Here is a 19,076-nt window from a genome sequence, read left to right on the forward strand (position 1 = left end):
CATAAATCCAGCTCACACGGCATGTCTGTAATATCTTGACCTGAAAGGGACACCATAAGGATCCAATCCTATATATATATATATATACATATAGGCCTATATATTCACACAGTCTAGCATTTTTAACCAAACGTTTACATATATATATATATATATACATATAGGCCTATATATTCACACAGTCTAGCATTTTTAACCAAACGTTTACAGTAAGGACCACGTCGATGCGTTGTGTACCAATTCTCATTACATTATTTGCACTGTTGCACCCTCTATCATTTAATATTTTGGTAAAAGTGAGAACATTTCATTTTACACAAGTTCAAATACTGAAACGGGTATTGCTGTAAATAAGTTGACTAGCATGTCCTGAAGCCAATAAAAAGAGAGTGCATTAACACATGCCCAGTCTGGGATGGGCTACTTTGCTGCCTCTCAACTTGGATGAGAAGCGCGAGAGTCTGTAGACTGATTACGACATTAACTAAAACTCATGGCTTAAACTCTGAGCGCTAGAGTCGGAGAAGGGATATCCCGGCGGAAACCATGTACGCTAGATATGGAGCTCTTTGGGATACTATGGAATTCTCTCGGGTTTGGCTTATTCTCAGCATCGAAACCCTGGTGCTGGTATGCGGTCAGAAAGGTAAGATTGCGCCTACTGCTGATACTACTACTAATTACAATTAAAGTATAACTACCACTACTTAACACAAATACAAATTTAAAAAAAACAAATACTTAAAATATAAAAAATAAATATAAATAAAAACAAATTTATAGATTTGTACTTTATAAAATTATATATACATTTATAAAGTATATAAAAATTGTATATACACATGCATATATAATTTTTTATTTAAACACTTTTATATACATGTTATAATCTTCAATGTAATCGCCATTTGTTTACATTACAGTTCTGGACATTGTTACATCAAAAACTTTACTACTTGTACTACTTTAACTGGGATGCTGAAAGTGTCCCACATGTGTGCTGGGCACTGCTTGGCTGTTTTTTCTTCACTCTCTGGTCAGCTTATATATATATATATTTATATATATATATATATATATATATATATATATTACACACATATACAGTAGTCAACATTTGAAGTGGATCAAAACCTTTCATCAAAGTTGTCCTAAAACCAAAACAATATCCGTTCTTGTCTTAGGACAACTTTGATGAACTTTTTTGATCTGCTTCAAATGTTGACTTTTGTATATATAAACTTTAATTTATTATAACATGCCCTTGACTGCATTCTCTCAAATTAATTTTTAGAAATATAAACAAAGAATGTGTGTTTATAGCCCTATTTGCCCATATTTAAGATCCCATCAACATCCAGATTGCTGGACTGAATGATGTCCTCCTGTTCTGCCTGTGTTTAGAGAGTGAGTTAGGAAGAATGAATTTGTTTATGGTATTTCTCAATATGTGTGTGTGGGGTCAGCATGAATCACTCCAGCCAGATTCACAGACTGTGAGGACTACAAAAAATGTTTTCCAGTCAAAGTCCACCCCCAGAATTCAACGTGTACAATACCAGATGAGCCAGGGGAAGCTGACTGCTTTATGGGATGTTATTGTATCAGAATGGAAGCTGACATATTTTTGAGATTGTGCTAATATTATATTGTTTCCAGGCTTTAGAAGATCTAGAGAGTATGCAGGTTTTGCCTGAACACAAAAGAACAGGAAAAAACAGCTTGTTCCCAAATATTTTTGAGTTTACAGTTGTAATATGATTGACATAAAATAGAGGGGTGATGTTACAGTCTAAAACGGCCAACATCTTGTCAGCCATAGGCTCAGGCCTGCAGGGACGTGCCTGCAAATCCCCGAGAAAAATAAAATTACACACTGCCTGATAGTCTAGCGCTGATGATGGATTGGTATCTATGATCCCAGTGCATTCATAGTATCTCAGCTATAAGGAATGTTATATTCTGTGTCAGCAAGTGTCTTAATTATACCCAGCATCCTCATATTTTAAACACCTTGCTGTGAACTCAACTCGCAGACATCGCACAGATGTCATCACAGTGTCTGCCTGCTGTTAAATAATGTCTAAAGATAGCCTCAGGTTGTGCTTCATGAGGAGTTCATTGTGAATTTTATGCTGTGGTTACAAAGAAACTGGCCTTGTTAAGATGGAGCCAACCATTGTGTCTAGTTTCTACACACCAGCACCACCAACTGGAATTATTGTTTCCACACAGGTTTTTCTAAACACTCACCCTGTCTGCCATTGGTCAAAAAAAAAAAAAAAAAAAACACATAGCCACACCCCAAAGTCACATAATTGTTTGAACCAGTGTTGCTAGACTGGGCTGGTCAGGATCAAACAAATAGCAAGGCCACAGTATTTACACATTTCAGGGAAAGTAAAAAAAAAGGCATATGGTTGTTTTTAAAAAATTAAACATAAATATTAAAACATAAACCTTTTTCACGATTTACAGGTGGAAACCATGTTGTTATGCGTTGTTTAAATTCATTTTCTATCGATTTTTTACATGGTATATGTCTCTTACTATGGTATTTTTTCATTTTGAATTAACATTTTGTTTGTCTGTCAGTGCTGCAAAAAGTGCCCTTTGTGGATACTTCAAATGGATTTAATAATACAGTCAATATGACACAATATTGTGTCATATATTGTGTTATTATTTGATCATTAAACTTTATTACCTTTATTAAACCAAACAGATTACACATAAGATAACCAACACGCTCTCATGCCAATAACTATTTGACATTTTGGCGAACTGGTGGCTAATTTTTATGAGTTTATACAATGTGATTTGTACAATCTGTTTATGCCTCACTGTTTTGAAGTGGGATTTGTTTTTTCTAAAAATTGTTTCAATACAAATCACATTGTACAAGTCACCACTTTGAAAAATCACCACTTTGTAAAATAGTTACAATTTCTCATGAGATTGGGTCAAGAAAATTATTATTTGCATTAAATGCCACCAGCTTCACCCACAAACCTTATCTGGGGTTAAAGACTGACTGAAATATATAAAGACTATTGTAGATAAAATCGCCCTCACCCAAATCAAACACTCAACTCTTTGACCACATTGAGTCATACAGTGAATTGTTTGAACATTACCAGTTAACAGCCTGACCACAAAATCATGTTTGTTTTCCTGTTTTCCTATGCGATGATTAAGATAGCAACAAGAGGTTCGGTAGATTTAGAGATAGACTGTGCCTAAAGCAGAAAGAAGGGGACCACAGAAGCTTTAAATCCCAATGATTCAGAGCTGACTGAGAAATTAGGAATGAGAGATGGACGATGGACTCGACCGCTCTAGTTCATCACACAAGGCCTAGACTATAAATGGAGCAAGAGACTCAAAAGTGTTGCATAAATTTGGCTGTTCATATTGACTCTGGGATTTAGTGGAACTCCAAACTAGTTGGCAATAGTCTTGGGGTTATGTTGTGGCGATGATGTCATGTTTATGAACTTGGTAGAGCGTGTCTGTGGAAGCTACCATACAACACAACATTGCCATCAACTAAATGCTACTGCAATTATGGCTTTAATTAACACCAGTTATGGAAAGCCCCTCAAGTGTGACTAATGCTGACAAAATTGGCAAGCCCCCTTACCACACAAGCTTTTGCAACCCACTCAACTTCAATACCCAGCCAACGACCTGTCAATAGCCACAATGCTTATACCAAATGCGCTCTGTCTCATTTTCCCATGGGCTAGAATCATGTCAAGAAACTAGGTAGCACATTTTTTGGTGATTAATGGAAGTTAAATGAGAGATAAAATGTCTGGTTTAATTAAATGTGGAAACAGACCACAAAATTAGAACATTAACTGAAGAAAAAATGCTTTTTTAACTCCTTTCACATTAATATCAATGTGATCTTCCCACTCTCTTTTCAATTTAGGCAATGGGTGTGGGCACACAGTCCTCAATCCCAGCAGTGGCACACTGACCTCGCTGAACTTCCCGGGAACCTACCCTAACCACACCCAGTGTGAGTGGAGCCTAAGAGTACCAAAGGGCCAGACGCTGCTCCTGACCTTTGGGGACTTTGACTTGGAGAGGAGCCAAGACTGCATATCTGGCTCTCTTACCATCACAGACACCAGTGGAGCCACTAGAGTGGGTAGGACCCTCTTCACACAGACATTATGGAATGCCAGTCTTGCCAAGTGTTCTGTATATACCAGTAATACCACAAAAAAATATTCCTTCAGGATTTACTTTCTCATATGCTGTGTAATGGAAATCACATACATAAAATAAATAATATAATAAAAAATATAACAAAAAATTATTAAACAACTAAACAATCCATTTAGGATTTACTTTCTAATATGATATGGATATCATCAATTATATGAAATATTTAAAATGATAATATATAGATAATATATATAAAATAATTATTTTATATAACAGCATAATTAAATATACATTAAATAACTGATATAAAATACCCATAGGATTTTACAGTTATTTACAGCCACCTTCAACTCTAACTTTATAGCCACCTCATTCACAGTATGTTGTTACTGAGAAATTCCAGAGATCCAACCTCATGCTGCTCTTTAGCTCCCCAGTCACATGATCATAGCATGACTGCAGCTTGTATGCTGCATTCCACTCTGCTGTAGCATGACACTTACATAGTCACATAAGTGTGCATGAACGGCCTTTTATGGCAGTGAAGGTGTGCTGGATTGTGTGTTGAATCTAAAAATGTTAGATTTTGTCTATATCATGTGGTTTGTGCTTCACAGGTCCTCTGTGTGGGCAGTTATCCTCCACAAACAGGAATATATCTGTGAGTACTAATGAAGTCACGGTGCGTTTCATCTCCGGCACTCACCGTTCAGGACGGGGCTTTGTCATGTCCTATTCAACCAATCAGCACTCAGGTAATAGCTCATGTCCTGCACACGTCCCACTCCATTCTGTGCACCTATAAACAGTAGATAAAAAAGAATCCACAAATACATCAACAAAATAAGAGCTTATACCATGTGACCCCATGGTTCTTCCAGCTCTAAGTGAGTTGTATATGATCAGAGTAAACACACCAGTGACTGTTTGTTCTCTAAATGTACAGCTTACTCAGTAAACAGCACTTCAGCTGACTCTGCGAGTGGGAGTAGTTCCCATCCTAATCTCAATTACTGTTTATTCTTGTTTTGAACATCACATGTGAACCGCCCTATTGGAGGTCATGCACAGATCACTAAGTAAACATCCTTACATGTGTCACGGTAGACTACATGGTCAGCCTTTATTTATTACTGTATATTAGATATAATTAGTGTTGATATCACTAACTAAAACTTTTTTTTAAAATTATTAATAAGCTGAAATAAAATAACATTTAAATATTAGGTGAAAAAACAAAGTTGAAGTTCTAAAATTGCTCACTGAAAAACTAAAATCTAAATAGCAATAGTTGAACAAAAAGACAAAAGAATATAATATTAATAAAAACTAAAATTAAATTAGAATGTAATTCAAAATATTAATGAAAACTGTAATTGTATATAAATAATACTAAATTAACACTAGGTATAATGATTATATTTTTTATGATGGGACCAATGCCCAGTGTGTAGGTTATAATACAGAGGACCTTAATGGGTCGGCCCTGGATGTAAGGATTTTAAGATGTGCGTTAGGGTGACCGACTGGAATGCAGCTCTCTTCCTTGGCTGAGATTCAGAGTGTTTGCTTTGTAAGCAGGGCAGCAGACTGCCGCTCCTGGCCTGAATAAGTAGAGGCCCCTGTGCTTGGCCACACACTGAAGTAGAAGGAATGCTGTATGCTCACTCCTCCTGCATTGACGAGCACAGCATGCAGCTTAACCATCACCTGACCACACATGACCAGCATAATTTAAGAGTAATTTAAGACGATTTTTTTTTATTTTTTGAAGACAAATCTTCTCTTGGCTTTGTATGCAAAAAAAATATTTAGAATATATAAAGTACCAGTCAAAATTTTGGATTTGCATAGATACACCTGCATTTTGTTTTTTTTCAAATGTCACAAATATATGTAATGTTTCCAAATTTGTATATACCAAAATAATAAAAGTTATCAGAACTAAAATAAAACAAATACTTTAAGCTTATTAATATAGCAAGATATTATTATTATTTAAACTAAACTACTAATTTAATTACATTTGTATCTTTAGACACAATTTATCTTATATATAATATTTATAACAAAGTATATAAAAACAATAATGAGCAAGTACTTTTTATTGTTTAAAAAAAATCTTATATACACAAAGGCGACATTTATTTGTTCAAAAATACAGTAAAAACAGTAATATTGTTTATTTAAAATAACTGTTTTTTTTCCTTCTTTTTTGTTTTTTTTTGTTATAATGTATTTTAAAATGTAACTTATTCTTGTGATGGAAAAGCTGAATTTTCAGCAGTAATTGTTTTTGTCTTCAGTGCCACATTATCCGTCAGAAATCATTCTAATATCCTGATTTGGTGCTCAAGAAACATTTTTATTATTATCAATGTTGAAAACAGCTTTTTTCTGAAAATGTAAAAGTCTTTACTGTCACTATTTATTTAATAGTGTATTTAAGTATTAATTAAAAAAAAAATACAAATGCATAAGCATGGAATGAACTCAAAATTAAAAGCTCTTACTTTCTAGAAAATATCCCTGGAGGTCAATGTTCTGTCAAAAGTTCTCACTTTGCTCCAGAGTTAACAGTAGTGGTTCATTTCTACCTTCTTTTCCTATGGATTAAGTTGTTTATGTAAAGCCCTAGAAAACTGTGCTATTTACCAAATGCTGACCTTTCTTCTGTGATTATGCACTGATGCATCATTCTCGTAAGACTATTACGTCAAGTCAGTTTGGTAAATGTAGTCAACACTAAGCCAGTGAATATGAGCACATGTTCTGGATTGTAACTGTGCTGTTCATATCAATGCTGTTTCTATCCCATAGAGCTCATTTCATGTCTGGATCGAGGGACACATTTCTCCTCTCAACAGATTAGGTAAGAAGAAATCTTCAATAATTACCTGACATTAAAACAAAATAGATTTTTTCATGAGTCTGAATAGTCCCACTCTATCTTGTCGGTTATATATTAATGTTTAATATCTGTATCCTGGACGCACTTGTGTTCCAGTGCATTCTGTCCTGCAGGCTGCAAAGGTGTCACAGGAGAAATTTGGGGCTGGAATGGACAAGGATATCGGGATGTAAGCTGGGATATTATCTGTGTGCAATAGTGGGATTATTAGTCATGGCATTTGAATTTACAACCATATAGGGATGTTTTTAACAGGCACTTTTAATAAAAGGAGTTTCTTAAATGAGAATGTTTCTAATATGTGTGTGTGTGTTTATGTTTTCTAGACCTCTGTATTATGCAAAGCTGCAATCCATGCGGGCGTTATTTCAGACAGTTTGGGTGGCATGATCAACGTGTCTCTGCAGAGGAGCATTACCTTGTACGAGTCAAACTTCTCTAATGGAATACTGTCGAAAACGTGAGTGTGGAGCATGTTGTGTAAGATATATATAAACACCTAGTGGTGTGGATGCAGTATCACACAAAAAACAAGCTTTTCAGATGTCATTGGACTGTGTTATGTGTTATTCATAATATGTTATTCATACTTATTTTATCTAATGACATGATTAGTGTAAATGTAACAATTTATTATTTTAAAATTAATATTTATTTATAATTAGTAAATATAATACTTGTACTTTTTTTACACACACACACGCAAATATACACTCTATATATGTGTGAATATATATATATATATATATATAATATATATATATATATATATATATATATATTATATATATATATATATATATAAAATATAAGATATTTTATATATCTTTTTTTTTTTTTGTATACAGCGGTTCCTTGTCAGATAAACGGCTTGTGTTCCACAGAGGTAATAACTTATTTTTACCTGCAGTTATTCCTATAGATATTATTTGAATTCATTGCAAATTTAATCTAGTAACATTAATTTTGACAGACATTTAGACTTGAATTATAGCTTTGCACTGGATTAATTTATTTGTAATAGTATTTCTTAAACTGCAAAATGCCTAATACCAGGATTGAACCTGCGTGTCAGTGTTGAGAAATAAATTAGAGTTTATCTAACACACAGTTACTCCTGCTACATGATCCTCACACCTTAAACATGCTGTTAGTGCCTATTTGTAATTATACATTGCTAGAAAATAAACACTAACAACTGACAGTTAACTTACAGTTATATCTGAGGTGTGAGAAAGTATCAATTTTACTTGTTTGAACAAGTTCTGTTCTCCTTCCATGCGCAGAGTGTGACAGGGAGCTAACGGTGGTGGCCTATAACACTTCTTCAGTGTGGGAGGAAGTGAACAGATTAGGTCAGAGGGTCTCGTGGTCTCCAGGACACGGGGGATCTCAGTGGGCTGCGAGCTCTGGGGATCAGCAGCCATGGATGGAGATTGAGCTGTGGAACAAGAGTAGTGTCACAGGTCAGAGATCAACCTCTAATAATCATCCTGCAAACCTCTGCTGAGCTATTACAGCAAAAGTAAGTGTTACAGAAGCACAATAAGAAAAAAAATCAGATGTTTACATCTGCTTTCAGGCATCATAACAAAGGGTACGCCACATTACTACATTGAATCTTACACCCTCATGTTCAGCAAAGACCGCAAAAACTGGAAAGTCTACAAAGCGGCATCGAGCAAAGATAAGAAGGTATGTAATGCTACACATTTAAATAGAAAAGCAAATTAATAAACAGCACAATTGGACACAGGAACATATTTTTTGTGTACAGATCCTAATAGTTCGTCTTTTATGTACATTGCTAGGTATTTCTTTTATGACAGTAATAACTCCACCCTGCATCATATTGGCTGGATGACATCTTATCTAGTGCGTTAAAAAATTCAGAATGTTGTGTTCCAGTGCATGTTACGCTTTTTTTGTAGCATTTTGTAGCATTTTTGCACTTAAAAAACATTTGTAAGGTGAAGTCGTATTGTATTATACCAGAAAAACGTCCACAAAGACATGATTCCTATCTTCCTCTGAGCCAGGTAACTATTTGTTCAATACTGAGCTGATTTTTTTTTTACATGTATGAAAGATACTGAATATATTATTTTACACCTAATATATTCACATTCTTATTTTGTGGAGAAAAAAAAAATTCTGTGTGCTATTAGGTAATATTTTTTGGCAAATAAGCAGTATTTTTTCAGTATGCATGACTGTGTAATCTTTTATTTTCATATAAAAAAAAAATCTGTCTATTTGAAGGTGTTTGAGGCCCATTCTGATGGTCATGTGACGGTACTCAACAGTCTGATTCCTCCAGTAGTAGCACGATACCTCCTCCTGAAACCCCAGAAGTGGCATATAAGGGCCTCCGCACTGGTTCAAGTGCTGGGCTGCCCTTCTGCCCCCCTCAGACCCCGTTCCCACGGAGATGGTGAGGGTCTGCCCCAGAATCTCTTTTAAGTTCCTTTATGCCACGTAAACTTCAGTTTAAATATTTTCATAGTACATATTGACAATACAAGACCATTGTATTAGTCAAATTCCAGGCACAGTGTAGTAAACCTTGTAAGAATTAATTGAATTCTTAGTCTTTTAAACTTGTGATGAATTCTCTCAATTTTAAAATCAGAATTGAGTACTGGGAAGGCAGTTGTCACACAGACTGTGCCTATAGACACACTCCCCACTGAAGGGCCTGTCATCACAAGAAGCCCAGGTGAGGTGGATTTGTAAGGTAATCTGCTAATACTAACATAATGTGTAAACTCATAGTAGATTTGTTTTTAAAGACTACAGCTTTTATTATTATTTCCCTTCAGGTCCCAGTCAAGCAGTGATATTAGTGGCAGGCATGATTTTGGGAGCCGCTCTGTGTGTAGGTTGCCTTTTAGCTGGGCTTATTTGGTGGAGAAGGTAACACACTAATTGTTCCCTATAAAGAAGTACTATTTTTTTATTTTTTTTTTTATAAAAAAGGAAAACAAAAAGAGCATGATGTAACCGTAACAATTACTGTTACAGGTTGTCACAGCAACCTTTATGAATAAAAAACATTGGAAATGTATAATTCTGTTCCATAACTGTTCTACATAAGAAAATGTTATGTAAGTTGTTATATTAAATGTTATTTTACCTTAATCTGTGGTTTGCAAAAAAATTTGTTATTTTATATATATATATATATATATATATATATATATATATATATATATATATATATATATATATATATATATATATATATATAAATCAATAGTATTAATTTTTAGTATTTTAATTAAATATTGTATCACTTGTTATGCTGTGTTGTATTAATTATTGTATAAATCTATACTCAATAACTGGACATATGCTTTTGTATAATTTTTCTTAATTTAAAATCATTTTAATTTTTTTTATTTCAAAAAAAGTACTGTTAGTTGTTATATTAATGTTATGTCCCCATGCTATATTTGGTTTAATTTAATTTAATCACATTTTTTTAAAATAGGAAATAAAATAAATAGAAAATATTAATGTATTATTTCCTTTCTTTTGATTTTGGGGTGAAATATGGCCTGTACATATTCTTGACAGGGTTTATGATATTTACCTGTGTTTTTTATTTCAGAAAAAAAAATGCACAAATTAAGAAATGCTGTGTTGACCAAGGTAACCGTTTGCTCTGTATTTCTAGCCCTGTCTCCATGTGTTGTTGGTATTTCCTGACTGACTTTCTTTGTCTCTGCTTAGGCTGTCAGGGTTTCCACGGGAAGAAGCTTCCATGCACAAACCCAGAGCTTGTGTCTTACCCTCTGGTTCGGAACATCCACGATGCTCTTCCCAACCCTCCTCTCAATGGTAAGACATCCACAGGGCTTTTCAACCCAGTATAGCAATGAATGCCCAAATTCATGAAGGAATGTTTCAAACGACAAACGAGACAAGGCAGTGTTTGTCGAGAGGACGCCGCTGGGTACAACAGTTCTCAGAATCAGATCAACAGCCCTCAGACATCGCAGTAATATATAGCAGTGAATAAGAGGGTTAATGTGGCTCAAACAGCAGGACAGACACAGAGAGAAAGCCAAGTAGTCATTCTGACCCCTTTGTTCGCTCACCCCACTCTGTGTGCTTTTGCTCAGCTGAGCTGCCAGTGCAACTCAGAAGAGACATGACTAGCAAATGGCTTTCATTCTGAGCTCATTCCTCCATGTGCCCCTGCCCAACAGTTGCTCAGTGGCAGCATAAACATGTCTTTCTTTCGTTGGCGGTGCTTCCCTGAAAGGCTTCTTTAATTGGAGCCCAAATTAGGGGCATTCAAGCCAGAAGAACACCCTCCTCACCACCCACTGGCCAACAGACCCTTCAGTAAGGGGTTCTGGGACGAGGTGGACAGAGGGTCAGTGGTCAGGACAATCAGAGTCCTTTCTAACGTCGCTTCAATTAAAACAGCTTCACCCTCTTAGCATTCCTGCTGAGTGAGTGAAGGACTGAGAGAAGGAGAGGAAACATGGGGCCCCTTTCATAGCCCAAACTACTGTGGGACACAGTGCAGTGGATGAGCAGTGGGATCATGTGGGAACTCATTAAAGGGGTCATATGATGCGATTTTCAATTTTCCCTTTCTCTTTGGAGTCTTACAAGCTCTTAGTGCATAAAGAAGATCTGTAAAGTTGCAAAGACTAAAGTCTCAAATCCAAAGAGATATTCTTTATAAAAGTTAAGAGTCAACCACACCCCCTAAACCAGCTCATTCTAACACGTCCCCACATCTCTACGTCACTATGTGGGAAGATTTGCATAACGCTGCTCAAATGTTCATGCAAAGAAAGAAAGCGTAGCTTTTATTCTCGCTGTTGCCGCAGCCGGTGCCATGTTGTGGAGACGCTGTGTGTTTCATTGTGAAAGTGAAGCTACTTTGTATGGCCTTCCAAAAGAGGACACAAATAGAAATCAGTGGTTAAGATGTATTCAAAACACTGTTCCGGAACAGTTCAACCCAAATATTAAAATGTGTGCAGCGCATTTTGCAGAGGACAAGGACTGTTTCTTGTGAGAGTAGCCTACAATGCTGTCTGTTTCTATAAAGTGGGGCAGTTGCAACTTTGCAAGGACAGTCTGGCACTTCTGACTAACAGTCTGTAAGTCATAAAGGATTTGCCACTGATGATTCAAATGCAGTGAGTTTTGAGGAGTGTAGAGTAGCGCTTGTTGTTTGTTGTTTCTCAGATCACAAATGCAGACATGGTTTTATGTTTACGCAGCGCGATATGGAAAGCGTAAAAAGACACAAGTCATTATAATCAGTAATTATGTCCCCACTGGATGCAACAAATGCCTCATTTATAATGGGTTTTTATGGTGGAACACAGGGCATCACAGTATTGTGAGGGGTGTAACATTTCCGTCAGACGCTTGAGGTAAATAAAAAAAAAATACATATAAATAAATAAATATAAATATCAATAAATATCAATATAATTGCAGTTTAATTAAATACAATTAAACTAATAACTGGAAATTATCTTTAATATTTTATTTCATCATTATTTATTAAAAAAAATCTTATGTTAATTATCTTGTAGAATTCTTAACATTTAAAATTTTATTTAATTTCTCAATAAAAATAAAAATCCCTAAAATTAAAAAATATGTAAAATCAAAATATAACAATTTACTCAATGTGCAGGGCAGTGTACAAAAATAGCCATTAAATGTTTTATTCATTAAAATAAACAATTTAATATCTAAGTGTACTTCTTTAAATAATTTAGGTTGTACATGTTCAGATCACAAGGAAGGTTGGGAATGCCAGTATTTGGCCATTTAAACATGATGTTTGTTCTTGTCGTCAAATGTTCCATAATAATGAATAAAGTAGCTTACATCACCCTTTCTCAGGTTTGTTAGTGTTAACAGAGGTTTTCAACCCTGTTCTTGGGGATCCACTGTCCTGCAGAATTTAGCTACAAACCTAATCAAACACGCCTGAAGCAGCTAATCAATCTCCTCAAGACTACTTGAAAATAAACATGCAGGTGTGCCGAAGCCAGGTTGAAAATAAACTTTGCAGGACAGTGGGTCCCCAGGTGCAGGGTCGAAGACCTCTGTTCTATAACATTTCTCCATTGTTTCCAGACTATGCTGAGCCTGATGTAGTTGCAGGTGGGCAGATGATGGGACTCACATTCCGACCCCCGCTGGAAGAGGGCTACACCGTCCCCTTCAGCCTCAACCACTATGATACCCCTGGACAACTTCCCGAATACGCCGATCCCTTACCTGCCGAACCAGAATATGCAACACCCTTCAGTGAAATGCCCACAGACTTAACACCGGTCAGCCGACAGAATCAACCTGTGTGTCGATCAGCACAGGGCACAAGAGCAGAGCTGGGCCAACAGCAATATGACTGCCCAGCACACAGAGTGATCTCAAACGGGTACTGTACTCCAGTCTCACATAGTACTAGCCAACATAAGGCTAGCGTGATCTACTTTGAGCCCCAGACAGTAGAACCACTACTGCATACCTACCATGAGCCACTTTGAGCCAACATGACATCTCCTACTGAAGCCAGTTTGTGCTGTTAAACTGCTGTTTATAACGTAACTTGTGTTAGATAGCATCAGCAATCAACAGGTGACAGGAAATTATTATTTGGGTGGTTACAAAAATGTAGGATATGGAAGAAGTGCTTTTATAAGGAAAGCTGTATTGTTCAAGTGACCACTGAACCAGTGTATTTTTATTTAATGTAAATGTGGCTGTGTTTTATATCTGTAACTAATCTGAATAGAACTCTGAGAGGATTTGTGTCTGTGTGATTTGAAACCACTAAAGTATTCAAAAACATTTACAAAAATTTTGTAAGTATACAATAAACTTGACATTTTTCATACCAAATCTGAAGTGTTGATAGAAGACTCTTCTATTGTTTTGCGTACTATCAAAACTAATTTAAAAGCACATTAAAAAATCTCTCTCTCTTTCTACATACACACAGAAAGATATATGCAATCTTCAGAGGTTTTTGAGGAATACTGGAGCAATGTCAGCTGTCATGAATGGTACTGAGTGCCTGTACCGTTTTAAAATCATCATGATAGGTTACGGTTATGTGGGCAAGTCATGCATACTGTATAGATACTAAAATGGCTTGTTTCCATACTGGGGGCACAGTATTATGAAGACTATATTATACTGGATTACAAAAAATTATGTTTACTTTCTTTTTTTTAAATTCATATAAAAATAAAAGCACTTAATGCACACTTGTTGTTTAACCTCATAAACTGTTATGTTTTCAGGACACGTCCGCTTATCCAGCTTTACATTCATATATTCACAATAATACACAAGAAATTGTCTCCCTTCTCTGTAAACAAATAAAAGACTTTATCCACTTTATCACCCTTGGTGACCTGATACAAATTACATTCATGCCAAGTGTCTGAAGTAAACAGCGTACAAAGGCTTATCATTTACTTTTTATGCTTCTGTATCTATAAAATCTGATAAAGCAATAAAACAGTGTGGCTAGTATAAAAGTTAAACCCACACTGGAGTCATCTGCAAACAAAGTGAAACATTCTATAAAAAGATATGAAGGATTTTTGTTGTCAAATGTCTGTACAGCCTTTAATAACGTTTTATCCTTCTGTATCAAAAACTTTAAAAAAAGATTGTTATAAAATTGAAAAATTACTGCTTTCAACTGATATGGCTGTAAACTTATTAACAGGCCAAGCACACGCACACACATACAGTAAATAATCCAGTAACAGAGATAGACTTCTCACACAGAGATATACTGTTATCATGACACTGAACTTCCACCAGCTTTCTCAGTACAGAGGTTATTGAGAAATACTTCTCTTGCTTGTATAAACCCTGCCTGTCACATAAATACCTCCCATTTGCCTGCAATGTGAACCTATAAACAGGAAAATAAAAAAAAGCAAATCCAGGCCAACACAATAACAACATTCAAACAGGAAAAGCTTTCTATTCAGAAATGAAGAGGTACAGCTGATCAGTTTCAAACCTGAAGATTTATGTACTTCTTTATTTACTATCTTTAAAATGTAAATGTGGTTCTCTGAATAGCATTCATGATTTATTAGGTTCTCTGTTCAGATCTTGTTGGATACTGTAGAGGTAATACCCTCCATTTTCAAAAAGTAGAAGTGGATCAGCGGTCATGAATTGCACTGGGTTCCAGTACTGTTTTAAATGGTGCTACCATTGGAGTGGACTTGAGCAATCACATCCTAGAGATGAATCCTAGGGTGAGAGAGTACAAATGCAGATTGTGGATGCACCCAGTCAGGAATGGATTGGGTAAGCAGAGAGAATATACAACAACTGCATGCTCTTCAAAATGTCTTTAACTTGTTCTCAAAAATCTGTGCATTCTCCCCAGCAGGTTTTTACCAGAAGGCTAAAACTTAATTGGAATAAAATACAGTTAAATTACATTTTATGACATTGGATACTGTAAAACTGGGCAATCAAGTCTGTTTTTTGGTTTCTTGGTTAACTTTCTGGAATCTATTTGTAATGTTTCCAAGTCTTTTGAATTAATAAAGTTTTTTATGTTTTTGCTATGGTGAATGAGTTTCATTTTTAGATCTTTAAAAATCACTTAAAAGTACTTAATATCATGCACAATGCGATGGTTGTTCAAATTCACAAACTTTCCTTTTCAGGAATATTATGGACCAGATCTTCCCTCGCTTGATGCCTGCTGGTGTTTGACCTGGTCTTTCAGCTACATTAAATATTGCCATGTAGAGATGTGCAAGACTGTGAATCCATACACTGTGTTCAACGTACTTGTGGGACACAAGTGTGACAGAAAAGAGCAGGAAGTTAATCAATTTTGCAAATGAATTGGGAGCAGCACAAACCAGCCACAGTGTGGCAGAAGTTTTTGAACTGTTGACCCGGCGCATTTATCAGGGCTATCTGAGTGGAGAGATGAGCGTGTGTCCAGGACAGGTCCATGACTATAATCCATCTGAAAATAATACCAATAAGGATGAGCCAACTGAAAACAACAAGTGCTGTGCATCCTAAGGCAGTGATATAACAATTTTCTATTGATGGGCATTCATATAGGCACACAAGACAACCACTGAAAATCGAAGATGCTTTATATATATGCTTTTAAGCCATTTATCTTAAATATATGCATTATATATATGCTTTTAATCCATTCAGACCATCACTGACTACAAGCCCCTGCCACAGGCCTGTAATAATGACACATCCCTCCAGGATGCACTCAACCACTTTTATTCATGGTTTGACACACAGAATGACACACTTGCACAAAAACTGCCCATACTTCCTAACGACCAAGTGCTCTGTCTGTCTCAGGCCATTTTAAGGAAGACCCTATCTAGGATTAACCCACGAAAGGCTACGGGTCCTGACAACACACCTGGCCGTGTACTGAAAGATAGATGTCCTAACAGATATCTTCAACACCCGCTGAGCCAGGCAGTCATCCCCACATGTCATCCCACACAAAGCCACAGCAATCATACCGGTACCAAAGAAATCACATGTGTCCTGTCTAGACGACTACTGTCCCATAACACTGACTCCAATCATGATGAAGTGCTTTGAGAGGTTAGTCATGCACAACATCAAAACCTGCCTCCCCACCACACTCGGTCCGCACCAGTTTGCATACCATCCAAACCGCTCTACAGACAATACAATTTCCTCCACCCGGCTCTTACCCAACTAGAAAATAAAGACTCCTATGTCAGAATGCTGTTCATCGACTTCAACTCAGCATTCAACACAATAATACCACAACAGCTCATTATTAAACTAAACCTGCTGGGCCTAAATACCTCCCTCTGTAATTGGATCCTGGACTTTCTAACTGGAAGACCTCAGTCTGTGTCAGCCACAACACCTCGAGCACTACCACACTGAGCACAGGTGCTCCACAAGGCTGTGTGCTCAGCCCACTGCTCTTCTTGCTGCTGACCCACAACTGCACTGCCAAGTTCAGCTCCAACCACATCACCAAGTTCGCAGATGGCACAACTGTGGTAGGTCTCATCAGCAACAGTGATGAAACGCATTACAGAGAGGAAGTGGCACAGCTGGCTGAATGGTGTGGCACTAACAACCTGTCCCTCAATGCGAGTAAGACAAAGGAGGTTGTGATAGATTTCAGGAGAAACTCCGTTGACCACCCCACACTGACCATCGACAGCTCAACTGTGGAGATACTCAGCAGCACTAAATTCCGGGGGGTGCACATCACAGAGGATCTCACCTGGACCACCAACACCATGTCACTCTCCAAGAAGGCACAACTGCGCCTACACTTTCTCCGCTGGCTGAAAAGAGCAAGTCTCCCTCCACCCATTCTCACCACTCTCTACAGGGGCTGAGCAGCTGTATCACTGTCTGGTACGGGAACTGTAGTGCAGCAGACCGCAAGTCCCTCCAGTGGACAGTGAACACAGCTGCAAAGATCATGGGTAACCCTCTCCCCTCCATCCTGGACATTTTCCTTAAACGATGCTCCAGTAAAGCCAACAGTATCGTAAAGGACCCCACCCATCCCTCCCACAGTCTCTTCCAGCTCCTACCATCAGGAAAATGGTACCGGAGCATCAGAGCCCACTCCGCCAGACTGCTCAACAGCTTTTCCCCCAGGCTGTGAAAGCCCTGAACTCAAATCACCCCACCCTCCTCTGAAACCCCACACAAACCCCATACCTCCTGAAACATGGACCATCTCACCTCCACATCCACATGTACAGCACTATGTGAAGCATTCGTATAGTTTGTATTTTTTTTTAAGTTTATGTATAGGCAAACATTTATATATAGTATATTTATAGTCAAAATCTGTCAGTAGGTTAGTTGTGTATAGGTTTATACTGTTTTACTTAATTGTTGTATGTCTGTATTTATGTAGCACCGTGGTCCTGTGAGGCTCGACATTTCGTTCCACTGTATGTCCACACATGTAGCGGAATGACAATAAAAAAAAATATTTATTAAATATTTTTGCTAATCTGGTTATGCTTTCAGCTACTATGATGAACATAGTACTCCAGCTTTTACAAAATGTAAATATAAAAATGCCTAGCTTTTCTTTAGAAGTTTTGAATAATCTCAAATAAACCCTGCCTGTCACATAAACCATTACACCGTTCCTCTATTGTTAAAGTGAAAGTAAGTTAATCAGCAGTACTGAATATCACCGATTGCCAGAACCATTTTAAAATGATCATGATAGGTGAAAAATGTGTTGGCAAGTCATACAGGTCCTCTAGATACAGAGGACCTGTATCTAGAGGTGGACAGGGGTGAGAGTATAACTAGAGATTTGGGATACAGCCAGTGTTGTGCAGAATTTCAACTCCCTGCCAAATTATTACTTGTACCTGTGGGACACAAGTATGACAGAAAAATGCGGGAAGTGAATCAAGAGGAGGTGGAAGAGTTCACAAGTGCATTGGGAGCACCGTACATTGAGGCCCCAGCCAGAACGGGTCTCAGTGTGACAGAAGCTTTTGAGCTGTTGACCCAACACATTTATCAGGGATATATGAGTGGAGAGGTGAGCTTGCATGAAAGATGGGGCAAGATCCATAAAGCAAACAAAACCAATAAATATTAGCCAGCTGAAAACAAAAAATGTAGTGTCTTTAAGACAAGGTGAAACTGCATATTTTTATTCCCATCTTTGGCCATTTAAAAGAAGCCATATATTTTTTTTTTAAATCCAAGACATGAACCACTATAAATCAAAAATATTTAATTATATTATAGTGCCAGTGACTGATTTCTGATTTCACTGCTTGATGCTTATAACTATGTTCGACAAAATATAGAATTTTAATCAAATAAACTTTTAATTTCACATGCTGATGTAAATGCTTTGTGGTTATTTTGCATACACGCTTACTTAATTATTGCTTATTATTCATTTTTATTAAATATTTAACTCATTTAATTT

At 36.7% G+C, this 19,076-nt stretch overlaps 1 protein-coding gene across 1 annotated transcript; it reads left to right on the plus strand.

The window, feature by feature from the left end:
• The first annotated feature begins 426 nt into the window (after positions 1–426).
• Positions 427–13,981, plus strand: LOC109065047 (discoidin, CUB and LCCL domain-containing protein 1-like). The gene is made up of 15 exons (XM_019082058.2): positions 427–646; positions 3,938–4,159; positions 4,797–4,934; positions 7,000–7,051; positions 7,187–7,259; positions 7,417–7,550; positions 7,939–7,976; positions 8,377–8,556; positions 8,673–8,785; positions 9,353–9,524; positions 9,723–9,809; positions 9,913–10,006; positions 10,704–10,744; positions 10,826–10,933; positions 13,214–13,981. Exons 1-15 carry the CDS (start codon positions 547–549, stop codon positions 13,624–13,626), a joined length of 1,965 nt encoding a protein of 654 aa, XP_018937603.1. The 5' UTR covers positions 427–546; the 3' UTR covers positions 13,627–13,981.
• Positions 13,982–19,076: the final 5,095 nt, after the last annotated feature.

Source organism: Cyprinus carpio, chromosome A16, assembly GCF_018340385.1.
Source record: "Cyprinus carpio isolate SPL01 chromosome A16, ASM1834038v1, whole genome shotgun sequence".
In the NCBI taxonomy this organism is placed as follows: Eukaryota; Metazoa; Chordata; class Actinopteri; order Cypriniformes; family Cyprinidae; genus Cyprinus; species Cyprinus carpio.

What these genes read in the sequence shown, in the direction of transcription:
- LOC109065047 (XM_019082058.2), top strand. Translation starts at nt 547, where the DNA reads ATGTACGCTAGATATGGAGCTCTTTGGGATACTATGGAATTCTCTCGG. An exon ending in GCTGGTATGCGGTCAGAAAG is followed by an intron (nt 647 to 3,937) that starts GTAAGATTGCGC and finishes TTTTCAATTTAG; the next exon opens with GCAATGGGTGTGGGCACACA. An exon ending in TTCTCCTCTCAACAGATTAG is followed by an intron (nt 7,052 to 7,186) that starts GTAAGAAGAAAT and finishes CTTGTGTTCCAG; the next exon opens with TGCATTCTGTCCTGCAGGCT.